Genomic DNA, 21570 nt, shown 5'->3' on the forward strand with positions numbered 1-21570 from the left:
CAGCTCATATTGAATTCTGTGGACATGGAGTTCGGACTTGTTTTGTTCTCAGGATAAATTTTAAGGGGATTTTTGAGTGTATTGTATATTCCTCTTCAAGGACTCAAATAAGGGGAGAGAATTACATGCTACTTTTAAGATGAGCATGAGTACACCAGGATGTCTGTCACTTGCCTGGCCATTGCTACCCCCTGCCCCAGTGTAGACCTGGAGAGAAAGATGTGCCGTGGCCCTAAGCTCCTTTGCCCATGTGCGCCCTACATCTCGCTGCTGTCATCAGTAGCTATCTCCTCTTCCTTCTCCTCAGCCATGTGTTTTCTTTTTGGATTACTTATCTTCCTTACTGGGTTTTAACAGATCAAAATCCTGCCTCCTCAATCCAAGCTAAGGTAGAGGGGTGAGAGTGGTGGAGGCAGTGCCATAAGCCAGGCTAGTCTGTGATACCCAATGAAGATGATGTAAAGTGGGACTTGAAACTGTAGATCCAGCAGATAGAGAAAAGTTGCTGTATGTGTTTCCCTGCTTTGTTTTTGCAGTTCTGTTTGTGGTCAGTTGCCAAGTAGTACTTGGGAGCAATGATTTTTAATTTCAGAATTAATCAGTAATGCCATTGTGTTGATTGCACAGAAATTGTTATTTCTTTACCTTACATTTGCAGACATGAGAACAAGCTGTTGTTTGCTAGCAGCCTAACTTGACCACAATCAATAATGGCAGTAGGCTTTCCAAGCTCCTGCACTGTCGTGTTTTTGCAGCCATGATGCTGGGGTATGGGTTAGGCAGTCTTCAATGTGAAAAAAAGCATTTTGCAGGTTTGCTGAATCTCTCATGAAAGTCATAACTCAGACTGTGCCAATACCAGTAACTCTTCCAAAAAGACTTGATGGTGTCTTCTTGCTGGATTTGCTTTTGAGTGCATGATAAAGTTGCTGCTTCCTAGCCATGCAGAAATCTGTTGTCCTCAAGAGCTGACAACCACATCTTCAGAAGCTCTAGCAGAGAAGTGCAATTGCTTTTTGATGGAGTTGTCTTTGGCTTTTGAGTGAGGTCTATTAGTGATGGATGTCTTCACACTCAACAGCAGAAGATAAGGAGAAATATGCCTGTCCACCTGCATATGTTGAGAGTAATGTCTGTGTGCTGTTTGTGTTGGGCATAATTGAAAGATAAAATTTTTTTGTGCAGTTATTTGTTGGGGTTTTCAAACATTGTGTAGAAAATACTATCTTATATGAAGCAGTGGTCTTGTAAGAAGTGCTGGTGCTTTCAAAGGGCTGAGGAGGGTACAAATTTATTCTGGTTCCCTTTCAAGTCAGTAATAATATATGTTTTAATCCAGTTTCTTGTTTTTAAAGTAGTATACCGTCACTAGCTCTGTGCTGTCTCCAGTTACTGAAACAGGAGGAGATGGAGGCTGTTGAAGGTTAATCAGCAGCTGTTGTGCAGACCTCAGGAGCAGGAGAGCTGGTGCTTTGATCTGATGTGGGGGATTGACAGACAACAGAAATATCTCATTTTCAAGGGCATTTTGCTCTGCAGGAAACTAACCCCCCTGAACTGGCCTTCTATCCCATGGAAACATCTTCATGGCTTTGTTCTGCTTTAAAACAGGAAAGAAAATAGTATTATGTAAGAGACAGAGCACAATTTATTGAGAGGAAGGTGTTAGTATTTTACTCCTGAGTGTTTTCTGAGGAAATTGTGAATACTACTGTAAGGGTTCAAAAAGTAATTTTACCCCATTAAGCTGGATTAAGTATATGCCTTGATTTATGTAGATAATCAGTTCATGAAGTTGAGTTTAAGGAACTGAAATTTAGATTGCATTTTCAAATAAACTTCAAATAAGAAATAAAGTTGTGCTTTCTCTCACTATGTACAGAGTTCAGCTAGTCCTTCTCTGTAGCTCTGTCTGTCCCTTTCCACCCTACCATCTCTGAACAAATACTGCTGATTCCTGACTGTTGGCAGAGAGGGTTAGCCTGTTTGTGGTACTGTCTTGGAGCAATTTCTGGAGTGTTTGTTGAATTCCCATTTGTACATTGTGTGACAGTAGCAGCCACAGACCTTTATAGTAGGTCCCACATTCAGGCACCACTGATGACCAGCTCTTCTGGAAGCCTTTTGTTGATGGAAAGCAGCACCAGGGAAGCCAGGCAGTGCAAAGGAGGGCATCTAGACCAACATTCTGAATTAAAGAGCAATACATCAGACAGATGGCCATTACTGCTTGTTTCCCTGGACTTAGATATGGAAGAACAGGTCTGGTTTTCTGCTCAAGAGGCCGAATGGTTCATATGTGAACTGAATTCAGTGAGGGATATTGAGCTTCCAGTGAACTTTCCATTGAGTTGTCTGGCCAGGCACTTAATATGGTTTTGGGTACCTAAATCTAACTGTTTTCAGTTGCCAAAGCCAATAGGGAAGGGTGAGTTTTCGGCACAATAACTGACTGTTAATATGAAATTAGCAAAGTTGTGGTCTTTTCCTTGATGACTTCTTTCTTTTCGTGGCCCCTCCCTAATTGTCGTCAGTTTGTGACTTAGGAAAGAGAAGGAATGAAGATAAATGTGGGTTTAGTTATCTTTTGCATTGAAAAGCTATGTCCTGCTTGACCCAGTTAATAACATCTCTTCCTGTCTCAGACTTTGTATTTGGAGCCAAGCTACTGAGGTGCATAAACAAAAAGTTCTCTAAATACATATTGACTATTGTTCCTTTCACTTTGCCAAGCCTCAGTAGTGACGTGCTTTTTGAATGCAGATGCAGCATAACTTAAATTCCTAGCTCTTCATTTAAAGCAATTTTAATGGTTTTGAATCAACTGCATTGATGTATTGACTAGATTTCAGTCATTATAAGGTGTGAATTTGCACTAAGAACACAGTTGTTATACAGTATCTGCTTTTTCATATGTAGACATATATAGAATATATGTGTATATAAAATGTAATTAATGTGCAGTTATTTTATGCAGCATACAGCATGGGTGCATATAAAATCTAACTTGTTAATTAGAGTTTTGCAATGAATGCTCCACCATTTTAGCTAATTGAGATAAAGTTCTTTATTAAGTTTGTGATTTTCAGCATATATATCCAACAGAAAGTAAAAAAAGAATGGATTTTTGTCATCTCCAAAAAAAAAAACAAGTAGTGTTTGCATTTTCAGCATCAAAATCCGTGAGGTAGAAGGACCGGGACTTCTCCAGGTGGTCTTGCAGCTGTGAGATCTGCAAAGCTATTTCCTTTCAGTTTTGCAGTCAGGAGAAATTTATTTGCTACGGAAATGATGGCATACAGCTGTTCTTCTGCAAGCACTATTCCAAGTATTTTTACAACCTTACTTCATGGAAATAAAAACCACTGGGCTGTAGTTAGAGCTCCATGGCTTTCTATGCCCTGTTACCACAGAAGGATGGCTGTCAGGGAGCTCTGGAGTAACCCAAGGCACCAGGCTTATCCCTGAAAAAGAGGTTGAGATCAATGTATCCACCATGTGCATTGAGAGGATTCCTTCCTCGGGTGGGTCCTGTATGCCAAGTCTTGTCCATAAATTAAGCCCTGGTGAAGATTTTGTCAGCAGTGCATGGCTAATGCACTGCAGAGGGGTGGCAGCTGGATCAATGTCTGCAGCTTGCATGGCTGGAGAGGTATCTCTTGCCAAGGCCTTTCTGTTTTGCCCCACCTATAGGAGAAGGCCCATGGACAGACACTCCATTGTAGAGCTACCTTGCCAGGGAACATGTTGTATTTGCATTCCAGATGCCTCTGGCTTTGTGAGCTGCATTGTTCCAGCCTCCTTTGAATAGCAGCTATTGACCCCTAACAATGTACATTTGTTTAAATCAACCCCTTTCCCTGCTTTAAAAGCTTATTATAGCACCAGCCCAACCAAGTGAAGGCTTCTGTGCAGGCCCCTTCTTTTCCCCTTCACAGCCAGAAAAGATATTTTGCAGCATTAATTATTTAATTTCAAGATGGAAAACATTCTCCTTGTTCTGAGAGGCTATTTTGAATGCTGAGGTTTTGGCAAATTTTGTTGCGGCTTAATGTTTACAAGCTTTTCATTGCTCTTGAAAGCATAAACTTCACATTACTTGAGCTTCTGAGGTGCTGGCAAATGATAAACCAGTGGAATAACAGGGGTTTGGTTGTCCTGAAACACTTGAGGAACTTGACTGCATTTTGGCAGATAGGTTTTGTTGCTCTTTATGTGTGCATTTAGGTGCACTGAGCTCTCGTAGAAGGAGACGGTGGAGACTGACCAGGACAGACCTTTGGTGCCCAGCAGCAGGCTGGCAAAAGTATTTCTGGGGAGGGAGGAGGGGATGGTGTGCATAGGCTGGGACCAAATTCTCTTTGCTGCTTAGGGTGACAGTAGTACATGCATCTGCTCTTCAAGCTGTCTGGTCTCCAGAGCCTGATGGTGACAGTAGCCACCATCATTAAATCCCTTGCAATTTGTGTTTGCTGTGGAAAGCTTTGTTGTGCCTTGCTGGGAAGACTTTGCTGTGCCTTGCTTCTGTGGGGTTATTAGGTCAAGGCAAAAAAGACCAGTGAAATAAAAATTTTCTGAGAGCTAGACAACCTTGTAGTCCTCTCATTTTATGCCATAATAGTCCCACTAGTAACAAAGAAACATTCAGATGTGAAACAGTGATTGTCTGACTGAGATGGCTTAATGAGCTGAGGATTCTTTCTTCTGGTGTCCTGTGTTGTCAGGAGTATCTCATGAGGTTTCTATGGACACTACTGTTGGACATGTTAGTAAAGTGTTGCCTGTAAGTTGACGGAGGTGATCCTACCCCTCTTGCCAGCCCTGGGGAGCTGTGAGCTGGAGTGCTGTGTCTGGCTGTGTGCTCCCCACTGCAGTAGGAACATGGATATATTGGATAGGGTCTAAGAGAGGATCATGAAGGTCTCTCTCCTAGAACTACAAGCTGGGAGAGCTAGAATTCTTAAGCCTGGATAAGGTTCAGGGGGAATCTCACCAGTGTATGTAAATACCTGGAGGGAAGATAAAAGAGGAGGGAGCCAGGCTCTTCTTGGTGATGCTCAGAGGTTCAGAGGCAGTGGGCACAGACTGAAATACACGGGGCTCACACTGAACATCAGGAAACACTTTCTACTGTGGGACTGACGGAGTGCTTTCACAGCCAGCCTTTGAGAGCCTGCTGAGCCCCTGGGCTAGAGCCTCACCAGAGGTCTCTGTCAATTTCAGCCTTCTGTGATGCACAGATGAAGTGAGGTGGCTGAGGACATGCAGGAATCCCAGGCAAAGCTCAGCTCACCTTGCTTTCACTGGATGGCATGGATGTAGCATGGGTGCATCATCACATCATCTTCTTGCTGTGTACTCATGCTTGTGGGTTTCTCTGGGTCTGGATTGAAGGCACTTGAGACAGTAGTTCATGTTTGAACTCAGGTGTTTTTATTTCTTATCAGTTAAACAGTCTCACTACTGTGAGTTTGGCAGCATTTCATTAGCAGGCACAAAATGGCTAACAGTCTCTTGTTACAAGGTCTTTTAAAACTAAACTATCCAATTAAGAACTAACACCTAGATTATTTTTCCTTTTAACCCAATAACTGGTCCCACAGAGCCTGCAATGTGGACTTCTCTGCCCAATTACAAAATGCCACCCAAACCCATGAAGAAGAAGGAAGAAGAAATGCAGGATGACACCTGTGTCCTCCATCTTGCTTCCATCCACAACGTACTAAAAATCCCAAAACCTAACTTCTCACCAAGTGATACACCTACACTACTCTCTATAATCTGTCTCACACTTTTGTGAATTCTGAATTCTAGTCTGTCTTGAAATCTAGGAAACTTTCTCCATGAATGAGGGTCAAAGTCAGTGCTCCCCTGGGGGGTCAGGACAGCCCAGAGCAGACAGAGTAATTTTCCTGGTGCTCTGGGTTTCCACACATGCTTATGGATTTTAGACCCATTCCACGGTGAATTAAGTGGGCTCTGCATCACCCAGCCCCACAGGGCAGCTGCAAGCCTCGGGTTTTCACTCTCAGGCACTCTTGGGGGCAGTGAGCTGATGGCAGCACCTGCAGTAATGTGAAAAAACCGCCTAGTCTCTACATGGTGGTTATGGTAGATATTCCTTAGTACCAAATATGCAGCCTTGAAGTTATCATTGCTCCTGTGTCTGTACCTGAGGGACGCAGGACATTTTTGTTTGCTGGCTCTGGTGCAGAGGTAGCAGAGGAAGTCCAGGAGCAAAGCCCTCACATCAGCCTTCCTTCCTCTGGGAAGTGCAGGGTGAGAGGTACCCTTGAACCAGTCAGCATGGGGATGTTAAGAGAATGTGGTGCAAGAGAATAAAAACAGAGCAGTGCCCTTGGTTTTTTGAGGACCAGAGTCTGATGTAGACCCAGGAGAGTGGGTGGAAGTGATTCAACTGCTGTTACTGGATTTTGAATGTAATGTTCAAGTCTTATCTATTGCTTTTACCACTTTGGGAGAGGTGTATCCCCACTGTTTCCCAGTCTCCTGCTCCCCCCACTCACCTCAGGATCTGGTGCTCTCCTTTCCGCTTCCATCTGCCCTAACCCTGCACTTTTGAGTTTATGAACATTGCATGTGAACTGCTTCAGAATTGCTGTATGCCTAGAAACCATCTGACTTGAGGTTTTGGAAGTAAAAGGGCAAATGCTCCACATATGTTTGCAGCCTTGAAAATGGAAAGCAGTTTATGAAAAGATGCAGGGGCAAAAAATAAAGGGATACTCTTGCTTGATCTTGTGTGTCCAGGTGAGCTCTTCCCATTTAGGGGTACCAAACAGCGAGAGTTTTAAAATTCTCCATGAGTACTATTTTGTCTCTGTGCTGCTATTGTCCCATCACAAAAGAAGAATAACATTTATTCAACATTATCTAAAAGCATATGTAACTTGTAATGTGGCTGAAGTCCATGGTAAGCTCATGGGCCACTCCTCCTAAATAGGCAGCAGAATAAAAAATCTGGTTTTTTCTCAATTATTAATCAGGACTGCACCCCATCCACCTTAAAAAGACTTTATGTCTGGTTTCTCTGTGTGACAATTCAGGCAAGGACAACCTTTGAATTCTAGCATGCAAAATTATTTGAATTGGTTTTTTTCCATGACTGTACACCCTAACCTTATGATTGTCAGGGTATATCCCAGCATTTTCCTATCACTCCTTTACTTTTTCTTTAGGAGGATATTTGACTGTTCTGGTGAAAAAAATCTCTGTTCTCTGAAAGCCACTAAAATACTGTTGCCCTGATATGGAGCCAGATGTTTGAAGAGAATGGGAGTGTAGTTTTGGTTGGAAGTGAGGCCATGGGTCAGTGCTGCTGAGTGTTTTCATGCCAGCTAAAGTCTTCTCCTACGCAGGACAACTCGCGTGGCTGTTGCTCATGGGATGGCTTTTGCTGCAGCATCAGCTGTGGTCCTCCTCCCTTGTTCTCAGTGTTTTCTTAATGCTGCTATTTCTGTTTTCTTAATGCTGCATCTGCACCACCAGCCAGGTAGATGGAACATTAAGCTCTACCTGCTCTACTAGGCTGCCTTGTCTCACTGACAGTGTCTCCAATGCCTTCATAGCAAATATCAGTTCTTTGTAACCTTGCTTGCTACTATTTAGTCTTTTTTTTTAATCCTCTGCATTGTTGTGCAGCAAAGAGAAGAGAACCGTATAAAGGGAAGTAGTTTAGAAAAAAGGCGAAAGAAGTGCTGGGAGTGTCTGACTAAGGTTGAAAATAAACAGGTAGGGAGCCAGCTGGCTTTGGGGCGGGTCTTCTAAACTGTGTTTAAATTCAAACACTGTTCTGTAATTTTACATGTGCTAGCATGAGGCACATGACTCAGAGAATCAGAGGATTGGCTCCAGCTGCTCCTGCCGGCATTTAGGAACTTGTGAAAAAAAAGGCACTTCAGTGTAGTTCTCCTGTGTTTACTGATCAAGCAGAAATCAACAAATACTTGCTAAGAGATTATTTTATTTTCTTTCACTTGCTTATTTGGATTTCTTTTTCTCTCATATTGCTTGAGAAGTATGTCCAGAGAAAAATAGTGAGTAGAATTATTTCTTCAGTTTTTCTGTTATGTCATCTATAATTCTGTTTTGTTTTTATTGCAGGGGTCTCGGGTCTGGCTGCGAGAAAATAATCAGCATTATCCCAGCACTGTTCATTCATGTGCAGAAGGAGTTGTTGTATTCAGGACAGACTATGGTCAGGTATGGACCTTGCTCCTCTTTTGTCTTCCTCACAACTCCGTAAAAAATAAGCTTTCACAGAATCGCAGAATGGGTCAGGTTGGAAGGGACCACAGTGGTCATCTGGTCCAACCTCCCTGCTCGAGCGGGGTCATCCTAGAGCACATGGCACAGGATTGTGTCCAGGTGGTTCTTTAATATCTCTGGACAATCTGTCCCAGGGCTTGGTCACCCTTTACGTGCAGCAAAGAAGTTTTTATTTGTGTTTAGGTGGAACTTCCTGTGCATCAGTTTCTGCTGGTGGCTTATTTTCCTGTTGTTTGGCACCACTGAGCAGAGCTTAGCTCCATCCTCTTGACATCCTCCCTTCAGATATTTATACAGATTAATGAGGTCATTTCATAGTTGCCTCTTCTTGAGATTGAATAGACCCAGCTTCCTCAGCTTTTCTTAAGGCTGTGAATAAAAGAGATTCTCCAGGCTCTTTACCAAGAGGTCCCAGCTGGATCTGCTCCAGAAGCTCCATGTCTCTTGTACTGTGGACTGCAGAACTGCACACAATACTGCAGATGTGGCCTCACCAGGGCTGAGCAGAGGGGCAGGATCACCTCCCTTGACCTGCTGGCAATGCTCTTCCTAATGTATCCCCAGGATATCAGTGGCCTTCTTGGCCATAAGGACACACTGTTTGCTGATGGACAGTTTGTTGTCCACCAGGGTCCACGGGTTCTTCTGTGCAGGGCCCTGCACTTCCCTTTGTTGAATTTCAGAAGATTCTTCTCTGCCCAGCTCTCCGACGTGTCCAGGTCCTTCTGAAAGGCTGCACAACCTGAAGTATCGACCTCTCCTCTCAGCTTTGTGTCAGCAGTGACCTTGATGAGAAGGGACTCTATTCCCTCATCCAAGCCACTGATGGACAAATTAAATACACTGGGCCCAGTATAGAACCCTGGGGGACACCATGAGTGACAGACCTCCAACCAGACTGTGTACCACTGATCACAACCTTCTGGGATCTGCCACTCAGCCAGTTCTGAATCCATTCTGCTGTCCACTCATCCAACATAACACTTACTGAGTTTGCCATGAGGATTTAGTGAGAGACAACGTCAAAAACCTTGCTGATGTCAAGGCAGAAAATATCCACTGTGCTCTCTGCATCCATCCAGGTAGTTTCAGCATAGAAGGCAATCAGGCATTAGTTACTTTTAGTGACCTCATGCTGACTACTCCTGATCACCTTCTTGTCTCTTTTGTGGGTTGAGATGGCCTGCAGAATGAGGCACTCCATCACCTTTCCAGGGATTGAGGTGAGGCTGCCTGGCTGGTAGTCTCTTGTGTCCTTCTTCTTGCTCCTTTTGAAGGCTGGGGTGATTTCCAGGAACCTCCTGGCTTGTTTGCAGATGTCAGGGTAGGTAAAGCCCCCCTGCCATGTGACTGCTGTAATTGCCTAGAAGGACTCACCGACCTCCTCCTCCTGGTCAGGCAGCCTGGAGCAAACACCCTGAGTGTCAGCCTTACTCATCTGCCCCTTTGTCCTGACCCATAAGCTGCTGACTGGCTCGTCATCCGCCCTGAGACAGAGATCAATACATTCCAAGTGCTGCCTCACCAAGAGGGCACCTCCAGCTCTCCCAGTGTTCAGCCCTTTGTGGCAGCATTCCACTGTGGGAACTACCCCACCACATCTCCATAATCACAATGAGATTGAAGTCTCACTGACAAAGATGAGTCACATCTGTGCCAGCATGCCTGGCACTGCACAGGCCATTCTGTTGTCAGAACCCCCAGAGTTATGGTGGTGACACCAGCTGTGCATTTTCTCCTTGTGTGGAGGGCATAGTGGGAAGCTAAAAGGTTTGTGAATAAAATATTAATTTTGCACGACCTGAATGCAACTTGGTTTTAATAGTTCTTTCTGTTGCCTCTCCAGTCAGTTGCTGTGATTGTGTCTGACAAAGCTGAAGTAATGCTGTTAGGTGTGAGAGCCTTGTTCCATATGGGTTGGTGATTATGTAGTTTACTGGAGGAAGGTGGCCTCTCAAAGGCTATATTCCCTTACACTAACAGAAAGTTGGGGCTGGCATATGGCAAAAAAAAATAAAAGCATGTCTTTCAGAGACAGGGAGCCCTTGCTTTCCTTACATGCCTTTCTCCAGGCAGGAAAGGAACCAGACAGAATTGCAGAGTGGCTTTTGATGGGCAAAATGTAATGTACTCATGATTAAATTGCTGCTATGCTGGCACTGTGGGATGAAAATGATGGAGAAACCACATCAGTGAAGAAGGGAAGAGCTGTGTGTGTCATCTGTCTGCACTTTGACACGGAACCCCACAACATCCTTCCCTCTAAATTGGAGAGATAGGGGTTGGATGGATGAACTCGTTGTGGATGAGGAATTGCTTGGATGGTTGCATCCAGACAGTGGTGAATTGGTGACAAGGATGTCCCTTGGAGTTCTGGACTGGGACCAGAGCTTTTTAATGCCTTCATCAACAGCATTGGCAGTGGGATAGAGCACAGCCTCAGCAAGTTTGCAGATGACACCATATTGAGTGCTGCAGCTGGCAAGCCTGAAGGATGGAATGCCATCCAGAGGGAGCTGGACAAGCTTGAGAAGTGGGCACATGCGTGTAGTTCATGAAGTTCTATGAGGTCAGGTAGAAGGTCCATGCTTTTGGGTTGGGGCATTCATTGGTATCCATGCAGGTTGATTGAGAACAGCCCTGCCAAGAGGGATTTCAGGGTGCTGGTGGATGAAAAGCTGGACGTGAGCTGGCAGTGTGTTAATAGCCCAGGAAACAAAGTGTATTTTGGGTTGTATCGAAAGCAGCATTGCCAGTAGGTCAGGGCAGGGAATTCTGCCCCTCTACTCCACCCTCATGGGGCCTCACCTGGAGTGCTGTATCCAACTCTGAGACCCCCTGACTGAAAGGTTATCGACCTGTGGAGCCATGGAGGAAGGCCATGGAAATCATCAAAGGGATGGAATGCCTCTCTTATGAGGTTCCTGAGGAACTTGAGGTTGTTCAGCGTGGAGAAGGCTGCAGGGGGATCTTATAGCACCTTCCAGTACCAAAAGGGGGCCTACAAGAAAGCTGGAAACAAACCTTTTAGCAGGGCCTGTTGCAGTAGGACAAGGGGTAATTTTGTAAACTAAAAGAGGGTAGATTTAGATGAGATTAAGGAAGAAATTCTTTATTTAGAGGGTTATGAGGCGCTGGAACATACTGTCCAGAGAAGCTGTGGATACCTGAAAGTCTCCCAGGTCAGGTTGAATGGGGTTTTGAGCAACATAGTCTATTGGAAGGTATTTCCCCTTGCAGCAGGGGGATTGGACTAGATGACCTTTACAGGTCTCTTCCATTCCAAGGCATTTTATGATTCTGTCATCCTTTTCTCTTGCACCAAGTTATTGATGGCCAAGTATTGGTTCTCAGATTTGGGATGTTTCATATTTTGACTTTTTTTACTGAAATTTGAAGTCCGGTTAAGTAGAAAAGCTGAAACTGTCTCCTCTGATGGCTTTTTCAAGCTAAAATAAGAAGGCACCATCACATTAAAGCATCACCATTACATATGAGCTGCAGTGTAGAAAGGCTGCTGTGTGTGTTGTTACACTAACATCCTCCAGGAAATGTCATTTTAAACACATCTTTCATCTTAAACACAAGCCTTCTCCAGCTCCTAGTATGAATCACCTGCATGCTTACATGGGAGACTACCTGTAATTTTCACAGGATTTTATAATTGGATGTGTAGCCATAAAGAGCCTGACTTTTAGAAGTGTTTTGAGCTGCAAAATCCTTATACTTAAGGGAACCACAGATGCACCTGTAAAAGGGACAGCTTGCTTTGGTGCCCTAGAAAAGAATGGCAGAGCTAGTGCTGACATCCACCAGCAGAAAAGTTGCTTGTTTATGGTGTTCTGTGTGTGTGTTTTGTGTGATGTTACTGCCTTTCCACGGTGTCCATAATGTGAGCTAAAACTTCAGGTAATATGGAAAAAGTCTCAAGTCTTTACCATGATGACATCCAATTGATTGCTTAGAAAACCCTGGTGTAACAAACATCACTGGGCAAAAAATTGCCTCCTTTATTTGGCTGTGCATGTGTTAAAATCAGGTGGTGCAAAATGGGAAGGACATGGGGATCGGCCTTCAGACCTGTGATGTGACATTCCACCTCCTCACAGGTCGGAGCTGGTGGCTGCGCAGCCAAAGGCATAGTAGAAATTCACTGCATTTGATAACTTCAGTAATTTTCAGGGCTTATGGTTTCAGGAGTGGGCTTTGTGTGTAAAAGGACTGTGCTAGCTGACATTGATAATTTCGTATCTTTTCTCCCATTGCTTTTCCTGATGTGCTTTCATCCTCGCCTTGCTGTTTGGCTACCTATGGGCTGCAGAAGGTTGCAAGCAGGTGAAATAGTTAATGCTTGACTATTACCTCTGACTGTTTGGCAATCCCTGCAATGCTCAAATAACTTGGAAGAACCAGAGAGGGGAAGGAAGGGCTGAGGTTGCAGAAATATGGGGTGATGATGCTTTTTGAAGCATGGTTGGTGTATTGATTGCTACATCATTTTGACAGCTGCAGCTCATGTTTGAGTCTAATGACAAACTGATGAAAACGCTGGGACCTTATCAAAGCACAGCATTGTTATTCATCTTCTCTGATTCAGTAGCTTCTACTAGACTTTGCACTTCTCACCTTTCCACTGAGCATTCTGCATGTCTTCCTATGACATGACTGGCAGGGCAGTGGGACTGGGAGGTCTGTTGTTGGAGGTGGTTTCAGATTTTACTTCCACGAGTCTGGACTTCAAGTCTTTACCAATGTCGGTTTGCAGAATTATTAAATTTTCATAGCACAGTACATTACCTCTTAATTTTTTTCTTTCTCTTCTCTTGTGAGTTGCAGAAATTAATTTGCCACAAAAATCTGTAGCACCATGCAGTTGTATGCTGAAGGGGTGGTTGTAGGGAATCCTACCCAGTGTGAAGGTAGGTATTTTATAATGGTATTTTAACAAGCTGCATAGCAATTTCTTGATTATCACACGGTGAGATAATTCCTCCTCAAGTGTTCTTGTGTATATTACCTGAGTAATATACAGTTAAACAGTTAATTTGCTAATTATCATTATAGACAATTGTGATACTGTTTCCTGCTGTTTTCATCCTCTGTGAGATGGTTGTAAAACTAGCTGATTTGATGGTCTGTGGGAAATATCCAATACGTCAGATGTGATGTACTAAAATGGAAATATCACACTGTAAGTTTGGATTTCCCTGAGCAAATAGCTATAACAATTCATAGCTTATTATGAAAAGAAGAAAAATGTGGCACTCTATGGGGATAGACGAAAACCTCATTAAATACAAGGAGGAGAAGAGTATGTCAGGCCTGTGTTTCAGCACCCTGGCCCAAGATTAAGGAGTGGGAGATGAAAGGTGTGACCTCCTTCTTAGCACATGTTCATGATGCTGGGCTGCAGCTGGCTCTGGAGTAGCTCTCCAAAGCTTCCTGCAGGCTGGCCTTCAAAACAGTGCAGTAACTGGAAAAGCTACCATGTGCAGGCAATTCATATGGTAAATATGTTTCCCTTTATAAGCACAAACCTCATGCTTTCCAGAAGAGAAGATGCTGTACTCATTTACTAGCTGGTGGATGGGTCGGTTGTGTTGTTTGTTTTTCTGTTCCATTAGTGCGGAGAGCTGGTAAAGGGCTCTGTTCTGGATGTTTTGGAAACACCAGGTCTATGACTCTACTGTCATTTATTATGATTAATACAGTATATTCATACTTAATAGGAATATATTATGTCAATGAAGTGTATGAACATTTGGTATTAAAAAAGTAGGTCCTAATCTTTCCATGTGGGTTTAAATAAACATTTGTATATAAAATGACATTACAGTTACTGAGGTTTTTTTTCATGTTTGAGGATATATTTGCTGCATTTAGTTTTGGCGTTAAACAGATTTCTTCCTTAAAGGCTTTATTTACAGTAAAGCAGACATTTCCTCATTGTCTTACTGTATTTTTAATGAAGTTGTGTGAGCTTATAAAGTGCTCAAGCTTATAAAGTGCTGAATGTTTAAATAAAATCCTAAAAGCCTTGCTGTCGTTCTATGCTTTGTTTGAAATTACTTACTTGTGTATATTCATTAATCAATGGTTCCATTGAGAAAAACCTCTTTCCAGTTTCTATCCTTTTTCTTTTATTTCTGAATACTGTGAACTTTACTTACTTCAGATCAAAGAGGACTGCGTTGTGCTCCTGACTTGAACAGACACACGTGAAGCTGTCTGCAGTGAAAGCATAGATAGGAAATACAAAAAGCTTGGGGAGGAGTGAATTTTTTCAGAAGAGCTGTGTTGTTTTGCATGGCATTGCTGCAAGAACATTTTTCTAGTCACCTAAATAGGACTCTCTACTCTTTCTTCCATTTATACATCCAAGTACATATAAAAGTAGTGCCAATAAATATATAGTCAGCACTGTAAATATATGTAAATATATAGTCTGTGGACTAAGGAGTAATTTTTTTTTTTAAGTGCAGTTATTGCTGTTGGTATAAGTAGCACTATGTTTAAGCCTTTGAGAATTGAAGACTTCCAGAACAGCACCTAAGAACACACATTTTTAATAACATATATTCCCTTGCAAGGGAAGAATTTTATATGTGTAAGACATAACTAATGTATATGTGTGTGGAGGAAATCTTATCTGTACAAACTCATCGAGGGAGAAGTAAAAGTTGAATCAATTGCTGCAAACTGTCCTCAGTCTGACACTAAAATTTCGGGATACTTAATTGCATACCTACTTAGCTGACTGAGAGAAACTTTTACATCGAATGTTATAAATAGAAACAGCTGACTGATAATATGCAAAAAATGTAGGCTCTTTAAAAACACATGTCATATTTCACCAGTAAAGACTTTGTCAGTTAAACCAGCTTCCAGTGAACTTTCTTCACAAAGAAGTCCTTCACAGCGTGGTGTTATGTCAGCAAACAGAGTAGAGCTTGGTATCCTTAGTTTCAAATCAGAGGCACCTGTAAATGGTTTGGGCAGCAACAAAAGTATTTTTTCCTGTGTGTTTAAGTTATTGCAGCCCTTCTACGGCATTTCTGCATCCCAGGAATTGGAAGGCTACAGATGTTCCTTGTTAAACACAGCTCAAGTATGTTTTCCATGGAGGTTTTCACTTTTTTTTTTAATTTCTAGTTTGAAGGCTGGGAGAGTTTCTCATTGTGACCTCATTCCGAAATTGTAGACCTGGGCTTGGTTTGAGGTTTGGGGTTTGTTCTATCTGTTTGGGGGGGGAGGGGGCAGGGGGTACTTTTGTTTGACTTTTGAGTTAGCAATAAGATTATGTTGACATTACTGTGTGGTTATACCAGGAGAGCTCATGTTTTCCTCACTTTTGGTTTAAATTAAAAAGAAAGCCCCAAATGCAGGTAATGGCTAAGCATTTCTCATAAGGACTCTTTTCTTTGCCTTGTGTCCTTTCTCACCCTCGCTTGGGACTCTCTTGTGCTGGCCTTTGCTGTTGTGAGGAGCCCTTTTAAACAAGAGTCTTCCGTTCATATTCACAGGGCATGAATAACACCACTGAAGTTACTTGGCTTAAGTTACTGAAGTCAGTGGGACTGTTTATCAGTAAATGCTGTGTTTGGCTGCATCCATAGCTCATAGGATCATGCATCAGAAAAGTAAATCCTTCTGGACAAGGATTTTCTTAGCTAGCGTTGATAAGCATCATGATTGCTTCTAGCTCTTCCACATGAAGGCCTAAAAATATTTCCAAACAGTGATTTTTTTTGGACATTTCCCTGAATTCAATATCTATTACCCTTCAAATGCACATTTACAAGGGAGCATTTTAAAGAAGCCCTTTGTGAGCTCCCTTGTATATACAGCCTCTTAAGAAAATGCACAAATACATGCAGTGGGCTTTGGTCTTGGCTGCTCTTAGCATTAAATGAATCCATCTCTTTTTGCAAACCTTATTTATGAAGACTTTCATGCTTTTTAATTTAATGGTGCATATGAAGAATAGTGACTACTGATTCCGGACATTGGGTAGCTCGTGTGTGTTTTGGGCAGCAGATCCCCTGCCTTTGGGGCTCAGGGTCAATGCCAAATTCAGCAGCTTTACAGCAGGAAATCAGATTCCATCTGTCTAAACATTGTAAAGTTCATTTTATTCTCCAGTCAGTTATATTTGGCTTACTTGTAATAATTGTACTGGTTAGCATACTTAAAAAATCTTGGTACTGTGGCTATTAGTATGGTAATTTCTTGGGGGTTTTTCCGTGCCTTTCTTACTGTTTTTGTTGTTTTTGTTGGTTTGTTTTTTGTTTGTTTTTTGTTGTTTTTAAGGGATATGTGTGGGAGTTTTGGGTTTGGCGGATGGTGTGGGGTTGGGGAGGGCCAGAAGTCAGCCAGAGCGCCTTTTAGTACTCAGGATTTATCTTCTGTGGAGAAGTGTTTACATCTTTATGTTGGATGTCAAAGTTCAGCGACTCTCGCTGCAAGCATCTGTTGGCGCGCCTGTAAACAGAGCTCGTGACAGATGTGAGCCGGCAGCTTCCTCCGGGAGCATCCGCAGGGAGCCTGGCCTCCCTGCCTTGCACAACTGCACTTGGCTGTGCCCGGGGCCCTTTGGTGGCCCAGCCTGTGGGGCATCTCCTGCAAGGAGCTGCGAGGAGGGGTGGCCGTGCCCTGCTTGCCCATGCTTGCTCCATCCCCTGCTCTTTGCAGAAAGGTGCCAGGGAAGCGAGCGACGCAGCAGAGGCTGCACGTGCCCTGCAAGCCCTCGTGTCCCACAGGGCCACTGAGCCATGCCACTCCAGCCCTCCTGGGAAGCGTTTAATGGAGTGTAACTGCAATGCACAAAAGGCTCCCCGTGCTTGGTAAGGATTTCATGCAACTGCAGCAAATGTTTTCCTTTATGGAAATGCTGCTTCTAAACCCCAAGTGTTACTTGTCAGTACCGTGTTTGAGCACTGGTTCAAGTGGAAGCACTCACAAATTGAACAAGTGTTTTGGATTTTTTCCATCTGTGCCATCTTCTTTTACTTTATAAATACTTACTAATTGGAAAAATCATTAATTTGGGTCTCTTAAATTCTTCAACATGGAAATATTAAAAAGACATTTAATTATGCTGAAAGGAGCAATATCTGTGTCAGAGAATATTTTTCATGAGCTAATTCAGCTTGTCATTTTATCCCTTTATATCAAGGGTGATATTTTTACGTGACTGCCATTCTCTGAATGTTTGTTAAAGTGTAATAGGGAAAGCCTCTTTTTGTGTGTACTTTTCCTTGAACTATGTATCTATTACATAAAAAAATACAGAGCAAGTTATGAATTAATTCTTGGATGTGTTGCACATGTTTTGTCCTTACTTTTTTCCTGTTACTTCCCTTTCTGCCAAAACCACTATCAGTTTGATTGATTTCAGGAAGGGGAAAGTTTTAATCCTGAAGTGAGATATTTTAAAAGAAAGGCTGAATTGAAAAAAAAAAAAAGCATCTATACAAAACAAAACAAAAACCTAAAAACCAAACCCCAAAACCCATCCCAACTGCCTGACCAGGGTGATTATATTATCCCCACAGAATGAACTTCCAGGCTATCAGTGTGTGGCCAGTTTTGGTCAAAAGTCAGGGAGTTTGCAAGTGAGCAGTCAGGAGATTTCTAATGCACAAATGATGGGGGCAGGAGGGCTGAGCAAGGACCATAAATAACTCCCTTAATGTTGGATTTTCAAGGGTTTTGTTCTGTGCTGCCTAAACAGAACAGTAGTGTTTGCTCTAACTATACTGAAATTAATTTGTTTGGCATTAGTGTGGCCGTTGTTAAGTGTTTTCCTACCCATATAAATTAAATCTGTATGAACAAAAGCATTTATCTGTGAGCAGAGTTGTTTTATGCTTTTTACAAGACCTGACTGAAAGCAGTTGGCATCTGAGACGCTGACAAAGAGGTACTTTCTGCCTTCCCTCTGGTTTGCTGTGGCCACGTAATGGTTGTGGCTACGTAAACAGTTGAGATGTCAGTCTTCTCTCTTGCTTTCTGCAAAGAAAATCCAAACCATCTGTCTTTTTTTTGGTGCCTTTATTATGCTTGTACTAAAGATAGCAAAACTCTTTGTTTTAAGATTAAAGCAGATGTACACAAGCTGCCATATTAATTTCTTTTGCAAGGGAACACAGTTCAGCTGTTCACAAAACATGGGAAGGAATTCAGGCAGCATCGTGCCAAAAAATGATGACAACAATGAATCTGTAGCTCCGTGATGAACAAGCTTGTCACTTCGGTTGTTCCCCTGTTCCTAAATTCCCTTGGATGTGAGGCTGGTCTCATTGTTCAGCATTGTTGGTGTTTTTAGGAACATATGGTTTAAGTTAAGCACAATTACATGCGGGGATACTTCGCTCTGCAACAGGGCATTGCTCAGTTTTGCTCTGGTGAGGCTTTGTACCTTACAGTGCAGATAAATGGTGGGTGGCCCCTGAGACTTTTACTATGAGATTAGTTGAGCAAAGCACAAGTGGCCTAGAGCACCGTACTTTTTATTAAATGGATTTTAAAATTTCATAGTATTTTTTTTAAATTAAAAAGTCAAATGACTGGATAATTCTGGACAGGATGTTACACAATGATGGCTTCTGAGAAAATGCTAGTGCATGTGCAAGGACCATTTAAAAAAGTTGATAGTTGATAATAGATCAGTGGTGTTCAGAGGGCACCATGTCTCTCTCCTTTACAGTCAGCCCCCTGGGAGCCACTGTTTGGAAGAGCCATGTCCCATCTCCACCCCACTTCTCCATCAGGGACTGAAGACTGCACTTATGGGTTTGAACTGTGAAAAATCTTTTTTTTTTCATTGCTACTTCAAGTCATTAGAATAATTTAAAAAGCGTAGTGCCATTGGGCAGGTGTGTGGGTTACTGCATTAGGTGTGCTGGTGTCCCAGCCCATGGGCTGGACAGCAGGTATGACGAAGTGGAGTGATGAATCTGTAGGAAAGGATATTGTCTAGTGGCAGCTCCTGAGGGGAAAGCTGCAGTGCCTCTGGCTGCATGGTGCTGGTTCTGTAGATGGAAAGCTCATCTGATCTTTGCCCTGTGATCATCTGTGGTCACTCAAGCAGTTCCTGAAATCCATGTTACCTCTGTGTACCAGAGAATACAGAAACAAAGGGGAATCTTCTGCAGCTCCAGGTACTCTTCACTATACAAGCTGACTTTAAGCAAACTAAATCTGAACAGCCAGACTGGTATTTCAATGCCAGATCACTTTAAAAGCTTGATGTTTGAAATGCTGTTTGAAAGATGAGGTAGTTCTTGCAGAGCTTCAGGTTCTTTAAGCAGGCAACGCTGGAGCTTCCCTTTGTGATAAGATGTGTCACTGCACCTTTGGAAGCCTCATGACATTTGTATTCTTGAACGTTTCAAAGTGACTTGTTTGAAAATGTCAAGTGTTCTCATGAGAACACTATCAGAGCAAGATTTCCCCTGAAGCATTTCTGCAGTGTGATAATAAACTCTTTCAATGTTAGCTGCAAAAGGAACTTTAAGCGCTCTTTCATAGTGGGGCTTTTATTTATGCTAAACCAGGGGAAGAAAATGTTAGTGTAGATCATGTGCCTCCTCCTGATCCAGCACTCTTTATTTTGTAAAACAAACCAGGTCCTGTTTAGCATACACATGGTGAAGCTGAGAGATGATTTAAGGAGATTTATCTACCCAAGCTCACTTTACCAAGAACAGTCACAAAATGTACAGGGAGAAAACCCTCTGTGTTGCAAAGTCATACCCTGGAGAGTTCAGAAATGCTGCAGGGCCCCTTTTTGCACTGTAGAAAAAGCAGTGTGCTGCCCCTTTGCAGCTAGGTGGTTGTAGCAGACACTGGAGAGGAGAGGGACCTGTACCAGGGGGGGCAGTATCAGTTGTCTCTAAGCAGATTCTGGATGTTCTGGAGTTATAAGGATGTCTACAAATGGGAGTAGAAGTAAAGGATGCACCCTAGTAGTCTTCCTTGTTCATTTTTTTTGTTTGTTTGAGGGGTTTCTTTGTGCCTCCTACCTGCCCTTTGTTCTGTCTTCCATGCATGGGCTCCTCTGCTTTTATTTGTTTGGTCTCTCCAAGCTTCTGCTTCTGATTCAGTTCCCATTCATCATTCATCCTCCTCCTTCATCCCTGCAGCCTTGCTCCCTGCTTTTCTCTCTGACACCCGAGTACATGTGCTCACACATCGGGGCACGGGGCAGGCTGGCAGTTCCTGGGGCTGGGAGCATGGGATCTGCCTGGGTGGGTGATGGACCCACTGCCCTCCCCAGCTAGAAGCACGGGATCTGCCTGGATGGGTGATGGCTGGGCCCACTGCCCTCCCCAGCCAGCAGCAGGGCAGCGGGGGGACCTTTCTCTAAAGGCAGCAAACCTCAACTCAGCAGCAAGCCCCACAGAGCCTCCTTCAACTCATGTGGAACACAAGGATCAGATGGCTTTTTCATCCTCCATTCCAGGCTCTGGTCAGGGACAGCATGTTGGAGCCGCCAAGGGTAGCTCCAGGAGCTCTTGCTCAGCAGCATCCAGAGCACGCCAAGGGCAGGAGGCCGCCTTTCCCAAGGTGTTTGGCTGCTAAATATCTGAGCCTCTGATGAAGGCTTGCTGCAGGATTTTACTCCAGTGATTTGTAACTTTGTAGAGCTGATGACTTTTACAGGAAAGATAAAATCTTGCCTCTTGGAAACAATTGTTCCATTATTAAATTAAACGTGCTTCTCTGAAGAATGGCCTCGGAGAATGTTCATGTATCAAATCACCAGAGTTATTGTAGGCCTGAATGACACAGAAGTACTGTTTTGCCTGTGATGATAAAAATAAGCTACTTTGAAAAACCATGCATTTCTAGTGAGTTGTGGTCCTGCCACTGAATACTTTGTCCTAAGCTTTCCACATGTAGTAGAATTGGGAAACAGATTTGGGAAGGGAGCAATCTTAATAGGTGGAAGTGACACAAGCCTATAATGAAAATAATTACATGTATTTTACTGCTGATTATTTCTGTCTTGAAAGTGTGTTTTTTCACTAGCATCAGTAAGGAGTTCAAATTAGAAGAAAATAATAAATTCATTCCATTATTAATGCTGCTTTCAGGCAGACATTTAATATACATTGAAATCTGATGATCAGACTTCACTGGTGTTATCAGTGCATCATTAATGGCTTAAATGCGATTACGGAGGGCTTCTGTCACCACAAGATTTGCCCAGGAAATGTAAAGTTCTGACAAGGATACTTCAAGGTCTGCTAGGCATTTGAGACATGTTAATGTTTT

General features: G+C 42.9%; 1 protein-coding gene across 1 annotated transcript in view; it reads left to right on the forward strand.

Annotated features, from left to right (window-relative positions):
• Positions 1 to 21570, forward strand: part of MYO10 (myosin X) — a 166107-nt gene that overhangs the window by 27785 nt on the left and 116752 nt on the right. Inside the window, exon 2 of the mRNA XM_074545473.1 lies at positions 8125 to 8223. Coding sequence (XP_074401574.1) covers positions 8125 to 8223 — 99 coding nt within the window. The remainder of the gene's footprint in view (positions 1 to 8124; positions 8224 to 21570) is intronic.

The sequence above is a fragment of the Zonotrichia albicollis genome, chromosome 1 (assembly GCF_047830755.1).
Source record: "Zonotrichia albicollis isolate bZonAlb1 chromosome 1, bZonAlb1.hap1, whole genome shotgun sequence".
NCBI lineage: Eukaryota > Metazoa > Chordata > Aves > Passeriformes > Passerellidae > Zonotrichia > Zonotrichia albicollis.